This window comes from Anabrus simplex, chromosome 1 (assembly GCF_040414725.1).
Source record: "Anabrus simplex isolate iqAnaSimp1 chromosome 1, ASM4041472v1, whole genome shotgun sequence".
In the NCBI taxonomy this organism is placed as follows: Eukaryota; Metazoa; Arthropoda; class Insecta; order Orthoptera; family Tettigoniidae; genus Anabrus; species Anabrus simplex.
In genome coordinates, this window is record NC_090265.1 from 461,601,464 (window position 1) to 461,625,016 (window position 23,553).

A 23,553-nucleotide genomic window follows, 5' to 3' on the forward strand; every position below is an offset into this window, starting at 1 on the left:
TTGGACCTAGCCCGAGAAGTACGAAATCGATTGCTGGAAGGAAAGATTGAATGGGAGGAAACTTGCTGTAATCTATTAGAAAACGAGTCAGATCGTGAATTTTGGCAGATTCTCTCAGAAAAAGAGTCAGATCGCAAATTTCGGCAGATTATATATAAAACAATAAGCATTCAATTATAATTTTCAGTATAATACCATAGCGAAGCACGGGTATCTTGCTAGTTGAGGAATATTAGAACATATGATGTAAAGTTTAATTTCAAAGCATTGGAATATTTAATTTCCATAAATCTGTAAAGTATGCTAAGATTAAGTTTTTTGTAATATCTGAAACCATCTCTTTTCAATTTTGATTCAGTAATTTATAACTGTTAGTTGGTAGACTGAAGAACCCGACAGTTAGAGGAAAAAAATGTTTATGCATAGAACAAGGTTTTGCTTTCAATGCTGGGAGAAATTGTGATTTATTTATCATGTGCATTATACCTAATTTATTATTTTACCAGGCAAGTTGGCCATGCGGTTAGGGGCGCACAGCTGTGAGTTTGCGTCCGGGAGATAGTGGGTTCGAACCCCACTGTCGGCAGTCCTGAAGATGGTTTCGCGTGGTTTCCCATTTTCACACTAGGCAAATGCTGGGGCTGTACCTTAATTAAGACCACGGCCGCTTCCTTCCTACCCCCAGGCCATTCCTATCCAATCGTCGCCATAAGACCTATCTGTGTCAGTGCGACGTAAAACAAACTGTAAAAAGAATTTTTTTTAATGCTATTTATTCGGGGTGTTGACCTGAGGAGATCTTTTGCCCCTATGCATAATACCTAAAGAAGCCATTCCCAGTGAATTTTCTTGAATTTTTTAAAAATCTTTCTATTCTGGATTTCAGTAATGAAAAAGACACAATGAAACACTTTTTAATATTAGGGGATATTTTCCTTTCTTTGAACCAATTAGCTTATGAGTTCACAAAGTTCTGTAGTTCAGCACTGTCACCAGGACTGGACACTTGTCTGAAAATCTTGAGGTCATTAGCCAACAGGAGAAGAGAACACAACGAATCTTGAGTACAGAGATTCGGAGATTTATGTCATCCATACAGAGTACAAAGAGAAGAGGCCCAAGAATGCTGCCTAGGGATACTCCTGATAATACAGGAAGCCAGGTCAGTATAGATCCTGGGAACACCACTTGCTGTTGCCTACTGGACAGGAAGCTCTGTATTAAATAGAGAACAGGGCCATGTATGTTAAATCTGCTAGCAAGTTTATGGAGAAGTAGGAAATGGTTCAAGGGAGTCAAATGTTTTGGCCAGATCAACATAGATTACATACAGTTGTAATTTATCTGCTATTGCAGAGATTATGTGTATTAGAACAGTTAGACATGTTAAACAAGGTTTACCAAGGACAAAGCTGTGCTGTTCTTCAGAAAGATGTGAGTAGATGAAAGAGAGGAGACAGAGGACAGAGAAGAGTATGGCAACAATTGATAATGGTCAGAATGAAGAAATTACCCACTGTTCTTCAAAGTTATACATTTTCTGCTTCATACTGCATTTGTTCTGATGGTGAAATTTCTTCGACCAACGGTACTCAAACCAACTAACCATGGTGTCAGATCATATAGACTCGATGCCTTAACGATCGAGGGTTTTGCTGTTATGAATTAAGGTGAAATATAAAATACAAAGTGAGAAATTTCTGAATTGCAGCACTAGAATGCATTAAAGATGAAGATGCATATAGATGATGTCCCAAGATCATGATTGATCACTTTAGTGCTGTGAGGGCAACGGTTTAGAGAACATCTTTGTTGATTCTGAGTCTGTTGCAAAAGCCCCTGGCTCTGGCCACAAACCCCACAAATTCCACATTTTTGAGTGGTATTTATCAAGTTAGTAGGGGATATATGGACTGTAGATATTATTTTCCATCTTTGTTGACTTCTAATGGCTGTGTCCCATCAATCTTGAATGTAGTAGTAGTAGTAGTAGTAGTAGTAGTAGTAGTAGTAGTAGTAGTAGTAGTAGTAGTAGTAGTAGTAGTAGTAACAACCTCCTGAAATAGAGAACATCCAAACTAATAATAGCTCACATTTAAGTAATTTTTTGCCTTAATGGTGGTCTTTGTTAACTGATAATAACACACACTCTTACAATTGCCTTACAGATCGATCGTGAACGTGTAGCAGTGAATCCAGTTCTTGTTATGCAGAGTGGAGTAGATGCTGCTTCAGAAGTTACAGACCAGAGAGTTAATGAGGTGCGGATCGGGGGACCTAGTGCCAATGATTCACGTTTTACATCATACAAGGGATTTAATGGATGCCTTTCAAGTATGTTGTTACATTTTGTAGTGTGTCATTTTAGTTTTATTAAGAGGCTGAGTACTTTGTTTCCAGGATATTTAAATAAGAAATTAAAATGAACTAATTCAAAAGACAAAATATTATCAACACCTGATAAACAAGTTAACTATGTGTATGTATCGAAACTATCGAAACTGTAAATGAGAGAAATTGTAGTGTATACTGCAAATGCCTTTTATTTGTTTGTACTTCATCCATATGTGAAAGAAATAATGTAAAAATCATTAATCAGCATAATGAAGCAGCATAAAGTATCAGTAGTATGCTGCAATTTCCATGCAGTTCAACAAAACTTAAGAACAAAGTTACAGTTTCCATAGTATCAAAGTATGTTTAATTTACTCTTTAAATACAACTTAGCTTTTGTGACACATCAGTTCAATAGTATAAGTTCTTTAAAAGCTAAAACATTCTACAATGAATGCCTTTCTCTCATCTTCTGGAAATATATCTTATTTTCAATTTATAAGATTTAGGGAATATTTTTTTTCAAATTTTATAAGGGATTTAAAATTCCCTTCTTTGTGTACAATTTTCAAACATGAATTTTATGAATCATTTAAATGTACCAAAAAATCTTTAGGAATCAAAAACAATGCAAGAAGTTTTAAGCTGGCAACATATAAAGATATCATACTGTATAGGATTTTGCGCTTATGCCATGTCAAGTAAATAAGGTGAAATTCTTAACGTTTCGCAGGGAACTGTGCTCTGCGTCCTCAGAAGAAATCTTGACTGTCCACGAGAAAGGCTTCTTAAACAATGACACTTTAAATTTGGACGTTATAATAGAAGTGGAAAATGGTATGCTCATTCGCCACCAGATGGCCCCAGGACATGGCAATGCTAGGGTTCGAAGCGGAAGCCACTAAACGTCCCTTCTTTTCCTTCATCCGCCAATCACAAATAGTTTTATTCTGACCAATAAGGGCTCAGCCCTATCTGCTGATCAAGTACCTCTTGTAACATCGAGAAATTTCCAAACTAATGCAATATGATGCAACCGGAAACTCCTGGAAGCATCCTACCCGATTTGGCGCGTGTGCCACAGTATGTCTCACAAATATTTCATCTTACCTTTAAATGTTTTTAAGATTAATTTTTCACAATAATAAAATAATTTTTGAAGCAGTTTCTTAATCAAACTATTCCAAATATTCCCACACAGAAAATACAAACAAACAAACAAACAAACAAACAAACAAACAAACAAACAAACAAACAAACAAACAAATAAATAAATAAACACATGATCATACCAAATTAATACATGAACATACAAAATTCCCCACAGTCTTCCAAGTCCAAATAATCACTACAGATTTTATTACTCTGTATAATAGTTTCTGATTTCCTTGACTATCTTGCTCAAACTCTCCCCAACATTTCTCCTTTTCTTCCTTCATACTCCTCTTTTTGCCTGCTGCCATTTCTTGATGGATACAGTACTTTTGTATCCACCTCTTGGCACAGGCCAGAGTAAAGTGTAGCTTCCACCGAAGTCCCAGTCTCATCCATGGCTGTGACAATATGGAAGCTGCTGGGGTATGTGTGGTACTGAGTAATGACATTTAGAGCACGACTAGTGCATCTGAGTGTTATGAAAGGTGCTGCTCACAGGGTCAGTCGTGCTGCAATAGTACTTTCTGACCCAGTGAGGAAAGCAATGGCAAACTACCTCACTCCTCGTCTTGCCTAGTACGCCTCATTTTGGTGCTGCCATTGGTTTTTGCGGTTTCCTTATAACCGCATAACGTTTGGTGGTGCTATATGAGGATCCAACCAGCCTCTGGGCTGATGACCTAACAGACAGACAGACTCCTCTTTACTTGTAGTTTCAATCTTTTGTATTCCACATATAAGCTTTCTATCTTATTCTCATCCCTCTGTACGTTTTTTGCTTTTCCTTATCCATTTCTCTCTTCACCTTTTTCCTTTCTTTTGTTTCTTTTTTATTTTGTCTGGCCACCACCGTGTCTCCTTTCCCTTAAACTTTGCTTTTGTTTTCCCACATACCTCAGTTGCTGCTTCCACAAATGTCTGTCTTAAATTGTCCCACTCTTCTTCTCCACTTCGTATTTCTGTGTTAGGCAACTTCCTTTTTATCCAATCTTGGAATGCCATTCTTTTATCCTCCTCCTCCAGTTCCCAAATCCTGATATTTGGTTTCTTCTTCAATACAATTTTAGGGATTTTTACTTGTTTTAATTCCACAATTAATAATCTGATAATAATTTAAAAGGCCATGGTATTTTGACTGTGCAAAAGTAGCATAATCATTAGTCTTTTAATTGAAGGCTGGAATGAATGGTTTGACTAAATATTAACTGTCTCTGTTTAATAAGTGGAATTTAACTTTTGAGTTGGGTTATGTAGCGTTGGTTCAAGACAATGCGTACAGAAAATAATAATAATAATAATAATAATAATAATAATAATAATAATAATAATAATAATAATAATAATAATAATAATAATAATAATAATAATAATAATAATAATAATAATAATAACATGAAAATAATAATACTAATAAACATTGACATCAAATGTGAATAAGGAAATAGTAAAATGACGCAGTGGCAGTGAATTCACATCAGAGCATGGAAACATGACGGATAACTTTCAGTGCACAAAATTAAAAATCATATACAAGGGAACACTTACAGGCCTAAAAATGACAACTAAGAAGGATTGTGGAAGGTGCAGGAACCCTATAAGGTCTATGGAAAGTTATGGCATTATGGGGGAGAAAAGGTTTACAATCTTCACCTCGAAACTCATCATGTTAACATAATCAAAACCAATATTACAAGAAACAAGATCATGACATAGCAACTGATACTTAATTCACAAGTGAAGGGTGTTTAAAAGACCTTAACATAATACAGTTCCACGACACGGAATCAAGACATACTTAAGTAACTTAGAGAAAAACTAGATTTAACATAGAAAGGTGATGCTACATTAAAATGTGTAGTTTAAAACAAAAGTAGATTTTTAAAAAATTGAAATTATGGCAACGGGAATCTAGAGCAAACTTGGACACGTTAAATTTAAAACTTTTAAAAATTACATTAAGCAAATAAATATCGAAACGCAAAAGGAATTAAATTAAATCAAACAAAATCAGAAAACATAGAGAATGACATAGAAATAATACCAATAAAAACAGGAGTTCCCAAGGAAAACACACGCTCGCTAGGGCAGTCAGATATAAATGATGCCGAGCACACGCATCACTTTTCCGAAGCCGGCAGAAGACCGGAAATGGCCCGATCACAATTAACCAATAAGATCAGACTTACACTAGATTCCCGTTCCTTCGCCATGGTCATTTTAAGATCGTTAGCAATTACACAAGTTCTATAAATATTTCATCATTGGAAACTGCACGTGTGGTACAGGATGCCTCAATTTAGAGAACCTTTTAAATTTTTAAATCACATTGCAAACATCAAATCAACCTTTGGATGAGTTACATAAAAAAAATTCCTTCAGTTATTCTACTTCTCCATACAATAACAAAAAAAAAAAAATTTCAAATAATTCTTACAAACATATTTAAATTAATATTTCTTGCAGTTACATAACAATAATTCCAGCAGAGTCCAGAGTTCTTATTTCTTCATTTCGCACAATACAAAATATTATAAACAAACAAACAAAAAATCCTTCAAACACGTTAAATTAAATAAAGAAACCTTTAAAATTTATATTTCCCATAGTTCCAGTTCTCCGTCCCACCACAGATTACAGGTTAAATGGTTTAACTAAGGAGCCATTTTACTCTCTTCGATAGAACAGATAATAAGGGAGTGCACAACGTGCTCCCAAGGTACACACAACATCAAATCAACAACAGCAATAATTGTTACATCCATACACAACTGTGAAGGGAAGGAGCCTCTATTCCAGTAAAATGCCACATAGCATATTTCAACAAAGCACGTTATGACTTACCTTCCAACACAAACAGCACGGACTTTATGTGTGCACACTTTAGAAATCTACATTTTCCACTCAAGTCTCAACTGAGTTCACACAATCTCAAATATTTCTCTTCAGAATTGACATGTGTTCTTATGTTTTGTATATATATGGTGACAAAACTCATACTTGAGAACCTGACATTTTAAAGTGTAATTTATACCTACAATGCAGGTCATTGAATTTTAACACATGTTTTATCTCTACAGTTAACATTAAGTGTTCATAGTAATGTTTATTTCCCAAGACTTCAAGGACAGAGCTAATTAGTTTTAAAAATTAGAGCAAATCTATATTGGGCAACAAGATTCTATCATAGTGTACAACTGAAGGTTTAGGACTAACAAATTGTGATCAATGCACATGCTCTTTCTGTGTTACCATACATGTTTTACAAAGCTAGCACCTAATTTCAGAAAAACTCATGCCTATGAACAATCCAAACTTTTATTAATGTGTTTCTGTATATGTTATTCATGATAAGACAGTGTATACCAAGTTTGCAATTTGACGATTGCCCCCAATCATGAGTATAATTTGACATCTTATTGTTGTATGACATTCTTTGTTAGATCTACTAATGTTTTGTGATTGCATGATATGTTATATGTGATTTTGTGACCAGCTGAAGATGACCTAGAAAGGTCAAAACCGGTCCTGTAGTTTTAATTTAATAAAATAAGTATTGATTAGGTGGAAGTCTTCTTCTCATTGTATTTGTGTACAATATCAATACAGAAATGAAACTTATAGATTACAATAAGGGAGGTTATTGTCAACGATTGGTTTCATGAGTCTTAAGCCACTCCCGGTTTGAGATGAACAACAATATGTAACCGAGAAATAGGGAGAATTACGCACAACTTTGGACCAGAAACTGTATTGTTCATTAAACTCTGTGATCTAGCCCATTCTGTCCCTTTGTTGACCTTTATCGTATTTCACGTTACTGCCACGTGAAAAGAATATCAGTTTAACATGCCATATTAAATGTTTGAATACAGGCATGGTAGCTTTGCATAAATTCATTAAGAAATCGTGAAATCGATTATCAATTCCCGTGCAAAGAACGGGTAGATATGCTAGTGTGCCAATAAATCTGTTGACACAGGGCCCTCAAATTTAAGCATTTTAAATTCCCACCAAATGTGCCAAGTTTCAGTCCTGCAATCTTGAGCTTAGGAGGCAAACACCAATTAAGTTTGCTAAGCAGGTGGCCTTGGTGTCCAAGTGAACAAACTTGTTAGTTTCGTTGTTTAGATCAGGTGTTGGGAGTATGGACATCAGCTTTGTTAAAATGGAAGTAATAGTTCTTTTGTAAGAAATCAAATTTCTCATCTCTCTGCTATGAATTTATTTGCATTTGTTTCTGTTAATAAGAAATTAAATAATCTTGTAAAATCCAAAGACCTATTGCAATGTTCTTCTGTTACTAAAATATTTTTTGTGTATCTGTATACAGATGTATTTGTAGAAGTCAATTCCCAAGTGATGAAACCTGTGGAAGAATATATGTTGTTTACCAAGGCTGATAGTGAAAAAGTTGAAGTTACAAATGCTCCTGGAGTCCGAATTGCTCAGTGTGCTGTATTTGATGTCATTCATAAGCCGAGGCCTGGGCCATCGCTTAATATAAGTCTTGTAAGTATAAATGAGTGGCAGTGGCAATCATCAACTCCTCATATAAACTCTCCAAATCAGTTCATGCAATTGTCTCTTCTACTCCAATATTCTGTGCTTTTCTAACATTAAAAGAATCATAAAAATCATAAAATTCGTTTCATTTGTTTCATGCATTATACAGTATAAAAATTACTAGACAATCTAGTCTGTGTATCTTACATTGCTGTACCTAGAATATAAAAAATTCTCCATAAATAGTGTAATGTTCATAAATTCAGTTACAATTTGTTTAAATATAATACTTGATTCAATCAATCAATCAATCAATCAATCAATCAATCAATCAATCAATCAATCAATCAATCAATCAATCAATCAATCAATCAACTGCATTTATTGCTGTCACCCAGGTGGCAGATTCTTTATCGGTTGTTTAACTAGTCTTCTCTTAAATAATTTCAAAGAAGTTGGAAATTGATGAGACATCTCCTATGATAAATTATTCCAATCCTTAATTCCTCTTTCTATAAAGGACTATTTGCCCCACTTTGTCCGCTTGAATTCCAACTTTATCTTCATTTTATGATCTTTCCTACTTTTAAAACCTCCACTCAAGCTTATTTGTCTACTAATGTCATTTCAAGCCATCTCTCCACTGACAGCTCGAAACACTGCACTTATTTCATGTGATATTTCATATTTGAACCCATATTGTCAAAAAGTATCAACTTGTGAAAATTTAAATTTATAATTCCACTTTTACAATACTATAATCATCTTTATTAATAAGACTACATTAAACTATATAGTTAAACTATAGTTGAAATTAGGAATAGGTGGAATTATAAATTTAAATTTTCACAAGTTGATATATTCCACTTAGTTGAGCTATTCGTCTCCTTACTTCCAAATCTTCCCAGCCCAAAATCTGCAATATTTACATAACACTGCTCTCTTATCAGAAGTCTCTGTGCTCAGGTGGCAGTGCACCTGTATTCACTATTGCATGTTTTTGTGGTGTTTGATAGTGTGATGTATTGTGAGTGTTTATGAAGCATAGAGTGTGAAGACAAAGTCAGAAGAATTAATTAGCTTGAAAGTATGCTCACATTAACCTATTTCAGCTTTGCATTTACAATGTCCTTTGGTTAACCCTCTTGGAGCCAAGAGCTGATCTGGTCGGCCGCTCCCCATCAGCTGGAAGAGGCCAGAGCTCCACCTCCACTCTACTGCTGTAAAGTGCCAGGCCATTTTCTGTGGAAATACATGTATTTTAAAATTTGCATATGTCTGCCGGTGTATAGCACATACCGGCATGAAATTTTCTACATATCGACTACGTAGAATAAAAGACTGGTTTGGAGTGATATAAAGAGTCAAAAACATTTTATTGTTGATTTATAGTTGTCGAAAGCATTTACTTTTAGGAAGAGAAAAATATTTTCGCACTTTCTCTCTCAATATCTACTTTGCAAAAATAATTTACGATACAAAAGAATATATGTAATTATGTATAACGTATTTCAAAATACAATTCTATAGAATAACTAATTTGAATGAGAAAAATAAAAACGTAAAAAATAAAAATTCAAACATATGTCACTAGTAAAAACAAGACAATTTTACTCAACGATAAAATTTGCATGTATGTATCGATGTTTGGCAAATACTGACAACAAATTTTCTACGTGTGGACAACACAGTATTAAAATAATTCTGAATTATTAAATAAGTAAAAAATAGTAGTTGATATTACAGTTTTTTGTTTTCAGAAAAAAAAGTTTCTCGTTTTCGGTTGGAGTATATATTAGAAAAATAATTTTACAATACAACAGAATTTACGAAATTAAGAAATGTATGGCACTAAGCGACCGCTGCTCAGTTCGGTACCTGCGGTTTACGAGGTGAATCATGGTCAGTGGACGGATCCTCTCAGTAATTATTCTTGGTTTTCCAGACCGGGGTCGCCCTCTCACCCTTAGATATCTCCTCAATTGCAATCACTTAGGGTCACTTAGATTGAGTGAACCTCGAACCAACCCTCAGGACCAAGCGAAAATTCTTGACCTGGGCGGGAATCGAACCCATGACCTCCAGGTGAGAGGCAGGTACGCTACACTTGGCCCGCAGAGACCAGCATTTAGGTAATGATAGAGGACTATATGTGACTATAAGGTTTAGCAGAGCTTAAGTGAAAAGTAAATTGAAGTATGATATGGGCGGATAATCAGACTGTAGGACATGTTTAGGTCCAAGAACTTCCTTGAAGGAGACAGGAGGTTGAGGAATGTTGTCGGGTTCATTGGGACAAATTTCCACAAAATGTTCTCCAGAGACATTATCATATTCGTTATCACTAGTTTCATCTACCACTATATTCAGATTAGTGCTGTTAGACACAATTAAACGTCTCTTCTTTAGCTGCGGTGATTCCGCGGACGTGTCCAGTATAATTTCGTCGCTACTCTCTGAACTAAATTCCCTATCGCTATCCGATAAATCATCTGCGTTAACATCGCACTGTTCCAAATACTGCATTAGTTTATTGTGATCAATACCTGCTGAAAAAATATCACTTGAACAACATGCTATTTTCCTGTCACAAATCCACTCACTGCAAGGAGCAATCTCTTACTGACTGGTTAGCGGTATTTCTAAACACAGGAAACGACTCTTGTGAAAGGTATAACACCCTCTTAGAACTGCCAAAGCAAGGCCAGGCACACAATAACGTGTAGCCCCTTTACTACAGGTTGTAACAAAAGTATGCACATCACTATAGGTTGCCTCAAAATTATGTATATCACAGAATTTTAAGCCAGCCGATGTAATCGGCTCTGGCAACTTCCGACTGGATTGTTAAATGCCGACCAGATCGGCTCTGGCAATTTAAAGGGCGGATGCTTGCACTACCGCCTGGCACCAAGAGAGTTAATATTTTTATTGGGCCGATGACCTTCGATGTTAGGCCCCTTTAAACAACAAGCATCAGCAAGCAACATTTTTATTTGTCCTGATGGTGCCAATAACGTTTGTTTTATGGTCCAGTAGCATCTAGCTAGCTTACTTGATGTGTAGTAACTATCACTGCAGAGAAAGTGATCACTGTGCAGATATGGGTCCATAAGTTCCATTACAGTGGAATGTGATTTTTGAAGGTATCTTGACTAGTGTATACTTTTGTTTTGTAGGCATAGCCTGTGTCGTTGCATGGCTTAAATTCATTGATACCATATCTGTGGCTTTACCAGCCATAAATTGTCAGAACAGTAGGCAGTGGGATGCGTTGATTCATCGTACTTTTTTTCAACCACTATTTATGCATAATTCTGCATACAGCATGCTAATTTAGATGTGAACAAGGAATCAACAGTATTTGGCATGTTTGTAATTGCAAGATTTGCCATAGGCCAGTCAGTAAATTTAAAAGAATACTGTGATGCTATTTGATGCCACATGGTAGAGATACATAACTGGAATGAGCCATGTACTCTGCTCTTTATGTAGTACCAATGTAACATGCAGAGATGGTACAGCTGACCTTCAACACCATATCACCTGAAGTTTTGCTGTTCTACCATATGGTGTCACACCAACTCAGATTTTGAGAGCTGTGTCTCAACATATGGTGGCATCAATTTCAAATTTTAAGTCAAATGCGTCGCCTTATGGCGGCATGTCGCGCTCAACATGTTAAGGGACAAAATAGAGACACAATATTGTGGATCAACATAAGCAGGCAGATCTTGGACCCAGTAGTTTCAATTCAGTATGTTAGTAATATCGAGAGCCTGGATTTTTATGCAACTCCAAGCAGCAAGTATCTTCTTCTTACCCACACAATGATTCTGCAATGAGGATTTAGGCAGCTCTCACTACAAAACCTTATTGTGGTCCAAACAATACAAATTTCTTACCAATTAAGTTTGCATTCTAAACTATTACTGAATAAAAATCAAAATAAAAGATTCCCTTGGCCTCATACAATTAGTACTGTTGAGACAGAAGATAATAAGAGATGACTAAAATGAGGTTAGATAGGAAAGATGGGCAAGAAGGCAAGAAGACTGATGCAAGTAAGCTGAAGTAATGTCAGACTCAGCTAGAAGCATTGTAGTGGTCAATCCATACTTCTTAGTCGATAGCCTGTGAGTAAGTTTCTCTTATGACAGTCAGAAGATAACATGGATGGTGTTATGCACCAACTGGTTACGCACCATACATGAAATTTAGAGAAAAAAGCATCAGAAGTTCTGTAAACATTTCTTACCCTAGCATTGAATGTTTGGTTCTGAAGGACTTGATAATTATACTTTAATATTTTATGTTTAGATCCATAATATGTACATAAAAGTGAAGTATGTACATTATCATGAATGAAATTTCATAATAACACTTAGACAAAATATAAATTATGCTGTAGGTGTTATGCACCAATCAGTTAAGCACCAAACAAAGGTGTTTGCTCCTTGACGCTTATTTCTTTAGCATATTTTGATATGCACAATGCAGCTAAGCGCCACTTGAACATTTGGGCCTACTTTACATTACGAATATTTTACATGGATCCTATACTAATATAGCAATTGATGAAGATAAGCATATTAAATGTAATACCTTTTTTTTTCGAATTTCTGGGGTTGTTCTGAAACTAAGACAATTCTATAATGTAAAATTTAAATACTGTACTCTATATCTAACCTGGCTCTGTAATTTTTCAAATCTCATTTCTAATCTGAGAAGATATAAGACTAATGGTTGTGAAAAAGAAATGCATTAATATAATAACTATATTATACTATAGTTAAATACCTGCAATGAGTATCAAGTTTCCTTTTCAGTAGAATTCTCATTCACTATAGGCTAATTTATAATCATGTCTATAAATATTTTGTGCTCTGCTTGTCATTTTGAATAAGATGTATGTATAGAAAACACACAAGTAACAATTGAACACTTTGACACAATACTGGATACACGATTTAGATCACTGTATTAAGCAGAAACTGCAATGAAACTCCTGAAAATAATAACCTTTTCCTTGACTATCAGTTATGCATACACAATGTAAGAGCAGGAATATGTCACTTACCCATTAGTGCACACCTAAGCTTGGTGGTCACAAAGACCTATGCTCATAGCTGTTTGTTGTGAAATACAAATCTTTGTTTCAGATGATGACCTTACGTTTTTCTACATTATTAAGTCTATTATTAAAGAAAAGGCACCAAAACCCTGCATACACATAGTTCATTGTCCTATGCAATAGATGGCATAACACATGGATGTAATCAATGCTCCCATCCACCCACAGGAGGCTTTTAATCCTGGACTCACTCAACCCCATAGGTTTGAACTAAGGATCTGTCTGATATGAGAGGCAGCAGACTTGATCCAAGGAATACAGCTGAGGATACCACCATGCTGACCATATGGTATACCAATATCTGCAGGCCATCTCACTGGACAACAGTCATCTTGACAGGTCATCCTCTTTAATGGACTGTATGTGCCGTAGGTTCATTTTTCTTTCTTTAATGGACACTTTCCGCTTCTTCTGAGACATTTTATTTCTCAAGGACCAAGATATTAATGAGAAACATTAATATTATGCAACAATAAGATAATTAAAAAGTAAGTTTTCAGTCTCCAATGAATAACATTTATGTTCTATGAAAACATCTAGCTTAGGTAATATGCTTAAAAGGATCACTGTCTATGAAATAAACTTTCTGCAACCTCATATTGAAGTGAAAATTAAATATACTTTAAATCTGATAGGTGGAGGTTTCAGCAAACTTGCTACAGATTTATAAACGTTTAAACAAATTTGCTTTATATTAATGTATTTACACTGTAAGTTTTCAGCTAGGGTTACTACACATCCTGGATTTTTGTTCTGTGTTCCCTGGACTGATGCTTCAAGTTGAGCATATTATTTTCACTCATGAATTCATTTTGAAACAACAAAAGGAACAAGACAGACATTAACAACAAAACCAAGTGTAACACTTAAAGCTAATTTTTCATCCTTATCATGTATGCAATTTCACCATAAGATTCTACTTGATGAATCCATAGTTCTAAAAAGTAACCAAAGTAGTGAAGATAAGGTTGGCCCTTCTTCACTTTAGCCAACAAAATGTGACTATTTCTTGGCAGTATGATCGTCTGCTGTAACTCGATCTGAGTATATATAACTTCTTCCTGCATATATTGACCAGTTCAACTCAGTTTATGGATGTGTTTATGATGACTAAACAGATCAATCCTGGCTAAAACATATGCCCACACAAATCACACTGAATGGATGGAGGAGGGCAGGGTTGTAATTGACGGAGTTCTCTTGCTTGTCCTTTGGCCTCTTGATTTCTGCAGCATTCTCTTACAAAACAAGTTGACAGCGGTGGATGTAGTGTTCCGCCACAGTGAGTGGTCCACAGCACATTCTTCCCATGTCTGTATATCTATACCAAGTGCCTTCATGATGTGTTTCAGTTGGTCCTTAAAATGCTTAAGAGGGGCTCCATGAGGTCTACTGCTGGAGCAAAGTTCACCATAAAGAATTTGGCACGGAAGCCTGGTATCACCCATGTGGTGAACATGGTCTAACTATCTCAGTTGATGAGCGATGTTTGTTGCCTCACTGCTATTTAGCTGCGCTTTGTCGAGAACTGTCGTGTTGGTCACATAGTCCCACTTAATATTCAAGATGAATGTCATTTTCTGTTGGTGGAAGCGCTCAAGTTTTTTATATCACGGCAATAGAGTGTCCAAGTTTCACAGCCATAAAGCAGCATGGAAATGACAACAGCTTTGTACACCATGACTTTGGTATGCAGTTTTAGGTCATTATTCATGAAGACTGTGCATTAACAGTCCGAACATTCATTATAATTACAGTTGAACCTGCCCTAACAGACACCCTTATTCAGCGGACACCTCCCTATATGGACAATTTTCCTTGGAACCGATTTTATTTTACATAAGACAAGTGTTAAATTGGCCTCATTTTAGCGGACACCTCGAACTCTGGACAGCGGACATCGTAATTTGTCCCGTGCACTTGACTTAAGCGGACACTTCACACGTTGCCAGACAATTTATTATGCTGGACCACATGTCATCCTTTCTTTTAAAACCATTCTTCAGACGTAAGGAAATACCTTTTGAATGTTTATACTATTTCACGAGCAAGGGGGAGAGGAGGTACATCAGAATGCAGTTCTACCTAGTGGTGTACAGACCTATTCCGAGAATTCTAATTGCCCAGAAATGCTGCCAGAGACTGTTGACTCACAACTTACCTGGGGATTTTCTTTCCTTCTTGCATCATTCTATTCATAACTCGGATTGTCGCTGATAAGGTCAAGCTCAGGTAGTCAACTTGAGAAGGAAAAGACAGTACAGGTACTAATTAGTGAGACAGAAATACCATAGCATTTCAGTTGTCTGTTAAACATGAGTAACAATGGATTACTTCACAAAGCTGTAATGTTTGTAAATGATGTAAAATCAGTTACAATAACTCTCTATAAAATGTTAACACAGAAATGACTTAGAATAATAAAAATAAAGATATGTATGCTTATATTTAAAGTAGATGTTCTTTGCTGTTAAAATGTCCGATTGTTACAAACTTGTTTTAGATGACACCTCTCGTAACGGACATTTTTCCTCAGAATCGACGGTGTCCGCAGAAGGGAGGTTCGACTGTATTTATTTTTAATGCTGAGGAAAAATGTACTTTAATTATCTGTGGGATATGGGATGCTCATCAGTTTCATTAATGTACTGTATGTCTATCACATTGTTCTCCTTAAATATTGTTTTTTAATATGTCCCAGATTTTGACTGTTTTAATATAGCCCTATTTTTAGCAGGCTTGTTACATGTTAACCACAGTGTACAGAAATTCCATCCTTTTCAATATGTGGCATTATTGCAAGCTTAGTTTTTTATATTTAGATATAATGGAATTCATGTTAAAGAATGGTTTTTTTTTTCTTAACAGGGTAGGAACAAAGAATGGAATGTCGATCCTCCCAAACGAATTCCATACAAGTCACTATATTCAGATTCATCAACTGAAGAAGATGGCTCTAGTAAAAGTAGGTACTCTGCTGTTTATTTAGGTCTAATAATCTTACAATGTAAACCAATCGAGGTAAATTTGATGAAAGGAAGAAAGTAATAAATATAATTTTCAGGTTTTAACCAAATTTATCCCTTGTAACTATTAATTGATGCACACATATCCTCTCCCTGTGTCTCCAACACCTTCACAATCACTAACACTCTGAGGATAGTTCCACACACTTGACGAGTTAACCCGAAACAGTCCAAGCACAAGAGTGTGGATAGTGTGCTCGTCTCATCTCATCTAACCCTGCCTCACCTCAGCAGCGCTCTGCTCCAAGTTGGCATTTGGTGTATAAGTCAAAGGAAGCAAATAACGAGCATGAGCATCCCATCCACACTCTCATCTTCACCAGGATAGTGTTTGAACTCACAGAGGAAATAAGAGGAAGTAATTTTCTTTCAGTTTGGTTAACATACTGGCAGAAAATGAAATCCCAAAACCAAGAAAACATTAGTTTAGAGAAATACAATTTAGGCTAGGCAATTGTATAGGTAACATATTTATTTTATTATTCCTGGTCACAGGTTCAAATATACACAAGAAGGTACATTAATATTACACGTGATAAACTTCATGATCTAATCCATATTGACTTACACTATAGGTAGGCAAAATTTATTCCAAAGAAATCACAAAAGCTCAATCCACCAATTAAATATAGTTCATGTAATATTTAATAATAGAATATGTTTGACCCTAATTGGGCCTTCTTCAGCTGAATAATTAAGACAGATTCAGAAGCTAAAATAACATGTTAAACAAGACAGAATACTAATTTATAACCAACATATTGGGTCAACAAGTCCTAACACAAAAATCCTAAAATGACAAAATGACAAACTATTATAAAATAGGATAATTACATCTTTATACATCCAGTATAAAACCTGAAATACGAATCTTAAAATGCATCAACATTATTATAAAATTCTTTTAAAAATAGTGGACACCCAAAAAGATAATTAAAAATGAAGTCCACAAGTAATAAAATAATCTGAAAGATCACTGGAATGTCTATCCTCAGTAACGTGAGTTTTAAATCTTCTTTGAATAGTAAAATGTTCCATCAATAACACTAGTAAACAAACATGTTCCCTTATTTTATCAATACAGAAAATATTGTTGTGAAATGTACATGTATTCATTCATCAGATTAATATCTGGGAAAACAAAAGAAAGACAGAATAAATTAATGATATATACACCAGGGCTACATGTAATAGACATAAAATCATCTTTACTTCCATCTCATGGAGGCTTAATATGTAAACATTGCCAAGTTGATGCTAAACTGATGTTATTAAGTTTGAATGTAGAGGCATGTTGCTACGGATGGAAACCAGAAGCGGTGGTTAAGGTGAGGAGTAAAAGATAAAGAGGAATGGAATTTTTTTACTAGTTTAGCAAAATATATATATAAGAACACCTCATGAAGTATATTCATTTTCTTGGAAATTTCATTTAAGTTCCAGCTCATATTACTTTTTTGGTCCATCTGAAAGTAGATATCTTTGAGAATTTTTGTGCTCTATGCAAAATAACCAAATCATTTACTTAGGGAAGTATATGAGTGATTAAAATCTGACATATGCTCACTCATGGGCTTTTTAGCTTTAACATGCTTCTGATACCTTATTAGAAACTTCTTCCCATCTGGGCTATGTAACTAGCATTGCATCCTTCACATTTCAATTTATAAACTCCTGAATCGTGGCACTTAGGATAGCAGAGCTGTATGCACCAATGGCCTTCTCATATTTAATTTTATACAGTATGTATTTCCATTTTGCAAGAAAACAGTTTCATTCTTAACACACATAAAGGCATACCTTACATTAGAAAAAGGCCGCCTGTATACAATTAGTGTTTAAAAACCTAGAATATCTATAAAATTGTATTTTATTTATAATTGTAATTTACTGTAATTTACCTGCTGGTTCATTTCTGAACAGTGTACAATATTTTAATCAAATATTTTAATATGTATGTACAGTAGATGTTTTTCTGTATGATACTTAACAAACCCTTAAAGGCGTTTTACTTTAAATTAGTTTTTGGCGTATATGCCTCTGCAGTTCTAATGGCCTCAATTCAAATATTTATTATGTGTGGCGATTTTTCTGAAAAAAGCATTATACGCATCAAAGATTACCCTATTCAAACTTGTATAGGCCTATCTCATGGTTAAAGAAACCCTTTAAAATCTGAGGAATCCCCTCCAGCTATCAGCAACAGCAGTGTGGGATCAAATGATTCAAAGACAAAAAGAGAAACTGATCCATGTATACCTACAATTTAATGCTTCAGATGCCACGTTATACCATGACTAGGCTAGAGCGAACTATGAAGTAAGACGTGCAGTGACCAGATTTAAGTGTCCATGGTTTTCACCACAAATTATGTTCACTTAAGCTATTCCATGAACCCATCAGCGAGTGTGTATATGAACTATATGGGTGAGAATGTGGAGGTATCACATTCAGTGCTGTACAAAAAAGGTCAAAATCAATAACAGCTTACAGTAAGGAAGCATAAAATAGTACATGCACAAGACAGTAGATATTAAATTATCCATGTAAAGTTAACTTTTTGGCCATTGACTGCAATAAATAACATTATTACTTATATTGACAGTGCGAGTATTATAAAAAATCTTCAATTTTGCGTTCATAGTTTTGTACACTATATAAAATTTATGCCTTTTAAAAATATAAGTAATTTTGTATATGCTATTACTATTAAATGTGATTATTTCACATTGTTTTTCACTTTTTGTTCTTTATATTAGTAAAGAGTTTACTTTTTACTATTTTATTTATAACTAGCAGTTACCCACGGCTTTGCTCACGTGTATTTCGTAAAATGATCAAAGTAATCGTTCTTTGGTACTGTACTAAGACATTATCTGAAGATTCCTAAAGTATAAACACTCACCGACAAACTGAGTTTCATTTACCCTGGAAACTCTTTGTAAACCACGTTTGTGTTATTGCCTTTTGGGGCTAGGATGACCATGCAGCATAGAAATGTACATGTGAGAAACAGTCTTCCTCAAATCAGAAAAAAAAAAAAAAAAAATTTTTAAAGGAGTTTTCAAATATCTATTTCCACATCTGTAACATCTTCAGTTTTTGAAAGCATTTATGGGATGACAAATCCAACATCATCCAATATCAGCATTAACTGTTTCTGATATGACTGACCAAGTTCAACAGGCGTGGAACTCCATCCCACAAAATAGCCTGGTGACTTTGCAGGCCAGGGCCACTGGTCAACTATCTGTAGAGCACGGTATAAGGATGAGCGCTATCCTGTTGGGAAAAAAAAAACCAACCCTTGAATACTGTGAATGAATGGCTGAATAACCAGTTCACTCACCAGTCTAACGTACTAATCTCCTATCAATAATGACAAGAGTGCTCCTGCTGTCAAAAGAAATCTCTCCCCAGAACATAACTCCTGCTGTAGGTCCAGTGTGTTGACACCATAGACAACTTGTTTCCAGGCACTCACCTGGCCTCCTCCTTAGCAAACTGTAGCCTTCGTTGGCACCAAGACAGAAAGAGCTCTCATCTGAGAACACAATAAATCTCTAGTACGCCCTCCAATGAACTCTAGCTTGACACCACAGAAGTTGCAGATGGCAGTGATTCAGAGTTAGTGGCATGAATGCTACAGGGCATCCCTCAAGTAATTGATTTGTTACAGTTCGCTTTGTCACTCTGGTGCTAACTGATGCTGTAATGGCTGCTGCAGATGCAGTACAATCCACCATAGCCATGCGGCAAATACGGTGATCTTCCCTCTCCATAGTGGCCCGTGTGTGGCCAGACCCCAGTCTTCTTGATACACTGCCTTCCCGTGACTATTATTGTCATCATCGATGCCCCATGGATACATACCTGCCAAGTCTTCCTGCAATATCGTGGAAAGAACATCCACCTTCTTGTAGCCCTATTACACGGCCTCATTCAAACTCAGCAAGCTACTGATACTGCCTACTTTGTCTCCTTTGACTCACATCTACTACACAGCGTCAATACAGGATGACGACTAAACACTCATAAAGGGTACAGCGCATATTTGAAACAAACTTGCTTTGCAAGGTCATGGTGGTGCTACTGGCACCACTCTTTTTCGACAAGTGTGCAGATCTGAATGGGTGTCATTTTTCAGAAGTGCAAACACTCCACCTGAATTTCGTTTATCTAGCTCAACTCCTTATTGGTGTTGGGATTTCATTTTCTCCAGTGTATAATACAATAAGTGAGGGTTTAAACAATACAGTTATTAATTTTTTGAAATGTTTCAAACTGATCCTATTAATTGAGATCCAAATCACAAGGAACATACAGAGAACAAGAAAGTAAATGATGCATGGATTCACACCAATCAAATTTTAAATGTTTCTGTATTGTATGTTCAACCTTTTTCCCGTTTCTATACAGGGTCGGTTATGAAGTGAAATGAATCTTTGTAGCGAGTTTTTAGGACTGGATGCCTTCTTGATGTCAACCTCATCAGAGTCATTAATGAGATAAAATGAATGACATGATATATGGTAGTAGGAAGAAAAAGGGTGAAATCTGGTATTGGCACACAGCCTACTCCTGTTGAATAGCACCAAGGGGCCTGCTCAAGTTTAATGTCTCTATCCGAGAGACATATCACCATCAACAGTGTCATATGCCTTCATGCAGTGTGAACATTGTGCAGAGGTTTGGAACTGAATCCAGGCTTTTGGCATTTAGAAGTGTTGGCTATTAGAAACTATTGTATACCACCACCTCTCTTACCCTGCCAGCCAACATTCTGCTGGTGACAATTTTTTCAACCAACAGAACTCGAACCAGCTAACCACAGTGTCCGAACGCATAGACTTGATGCCTTAATGATCATGGCCACCAGGTGGGGTAAATTACAGATATTTCTGTGGTAGTTAAAAAAAAAAAAAAAAAAAAAGCGCCAATGGCAACATTCAGGGGACACTTGAGAAAAATAGTGTAATATCGGTCAGCTTATCTTGTCTGACTTGTTTATGGCTGCCGTCCACATATTTTTCTTTTCCAAAAAATGCAATAAATAATTTTTTTTGCTGTCTTCAAATTACATAGATTCAGGAAATGAAATTAAGGGAGGAATATTATCAACTAGAAAAAGAAACCAACCAGCTTATTTTGGTGTGATATGTTACTAGGTAAGGGGTGTGATCAGCTCAGTGGCTTAGCTGCTGGCTTCCCACTGGGAAGGCTGAGGTTCAAATCCTGGCTGATCCTTGGTTGAGATTTTCATCTCAAGAATCACACAGCATCAGGAAGGGCATATGGCATATGGCCAAGCCAAAACTAAACTGAGCCTGGGTGGCTCCAGTGATCCCAGAAATACCTGGGATAAGCTGAAGAAATATTGCTGTGTTACCAGATAATTGTATTAACTAGCACAGAGGACTGATGTAGCAGCAATTCCATTATTTAACAGTTCTGAAATGCTTTAGACTGTCATTCTTAATCCAAAGTTTCCCCACCTTATACTTTTCTTAAAATTTTAACTTTTATCTGTGTATCAATTTGCATGGCCTGAAAAGCTTCACAGTAATCACTGTAAGGATATCCAAGTTATTGCTGATCACTATGTATTCACAACTCTCCATTTCCCTTCTGAAAACTTGATGCTCAAGTGTCAGTTACATTGTACTTTATTACACAGAAGAAGTGCAAATCATTTCAAAGTTTGCATTTACTACTGCTTTTACTTTAGTGTGAGAAAGTAGATAATTGTCATAAACAATTAGCTCTGCATAACTGAATCAAAGAATGGATGAAATTAGCTACAACTATTAAGATGGTGAGTTACAGAATTGTAATGCCACAAAACTTACCTTCTGTTTCAGTTATCTTCCTGGTGATGACCTGTATATTTGTACTTATCATCTTGGGTGCTCTCTGTGAAGTGTATCGCACTCATCGTAAACATAAAAGACGGATGGAACAAGAAGCAGAGGCTGCTATCATGTGGCCAAAGCCACAGGGGGCTAATTTTCAGGATCCAGTACTAAATCCAAGCATTAAAATGACAGGATACAAGCCTGTAAGTTAAATATCAACATTTGTATACATTTAAATTGTGAAACAATTACAATCACATAATATTTATATGAATTATAAATGGCTAAGAAATGATAAAAATGCAATAGATAATGTTTTATGCTGTCTTCAGATTACCCAGATTCAGGAAGTGAAATTAACGGAGGAATATTATCAACTAGAAAAAAGAAACCAGGTGCCATATTTACAGGACGCATAAGGTATTTGAGGGCATATTAGAGGCAGAATGTCTGAGTGAGTTGGCCATGCGGTTAGAGATGTTCATCTCTGAGCTTGCCTTTGGGAGATAGTAGATACAAACCCCACTGTCGGCAGCCCTGAAGATGGTTGGGGCTGTACCTTAATTAAGGCCATGGCTGCTTCCTTTTCACTCCTAGCTCTTTCCTATTCCATCGTCACCATAAGACCTATCTGTGTCAGTGCGACGTAAATCAACTTGTAGAAAGGAAAGGAAAATGAGGTAGAATGAAAACCAACCATATCTGTCAAATAACAAAATATACTGATACAAAAGTTGGTATATACCGGGTGAGTTCGTCGTGCTGTTAGGAGCATGCAGCTGTGAGCTCGCATCCAGGAGATAGTGGGTTTGAACCTCACTGTCGGCAGCCCTGAAGATGGTTTTCTGTGGTTTCCCATTTTTACACCAGGTAAATGCTGGGGCTGTACCTTAATTAAGGCCACGGCTGCTTCCTTCCCATTCCTAGGCCTTTCCTGTCCCATCGTCGCCATAAGAGCTATCTGTGTCGGTGCGATGTAAAGCAAATAGCAAAAAAACAGTTGGTAAATAGATGCAGTAATGATTGGAGTATAGAATTGTTCTATGTAACCAAATTTAATGGTTCTAGTGTGGAACCGGAAGCATTGACATGTGCAAATCTCATGGTCTTTAATAATGTTGGTCATTACTCAGGTAGTGGCCGAATTAGTCTTATTGTGGGAATATTGATTAGTCTGCCCCATGCATGATCTAGAGGATTTAATTCTGGCAAGTTATGTGGCTACATGTTGAGTGTGATGTGGTCATGCAGAGTGGCCGCCATCGAATCATGTGTTGTCACAGATTTATGCACAGATGCAAAACCGTTCCAAAACACATACAGGCTTCCATTGTGAACACTGTCTTTCCAGGGCTTCACAACTGTCTCCAGCACCTCAATGTAGCCAGCAGCTTTCACTTGAAGGCTCTGTGGAAAGAAATGGGATGGCATGATAGATGTCATTAGCTACTCACCATCCTTGAAATCACTGGTATGTATAACATGCGGGGAGGGGGACATCAAAATGATCCAAACATAACCACCAGTCATTTCTCATATTGACCAT

The 23,553-nt window shown here is 36.1% G+C and overlaps 1 protein-coding gene across 4 annotated transcripts in view; it reads left to right on the forward strand.

The window, feature by feature from the left end:
* Positions 1 to 23,553, forward strand: part of axo (axotactin) — a 608,064-nt gene that overhangs the window by 539,575 nt on the left and 44,936 nt on the right. For all 4 annotated transcript variants that reach the window (XR_010858480.2, XM_067135240.2, XM_067135242.2 and 1 more), the window contains exons 26-29: positions 2,169 to 2,334; positions 7,820 to 7,998; positions 15,995 to 16,091; positions 22,014 to 22,210. Coding sequence is in view for 3 of the 4 variants with exons in the window: in XM_067135240.2 (XP_066991341.1) it covers positions 2,169 to 2,334; positions 7,820 to 7,998; positions 15,995 to 16,091; positions 22,014 to 22,210 (639 nt within the window). In the remaining variant the exon portion in view is untranslated. The remainder of the gene's footprint in view (positions 1 to 2,168; positions 2,335 to 7,819; positions 7,999 to 15,994; positions 16,092 to 22,013; positions 22,211 to 23,553) is intronic.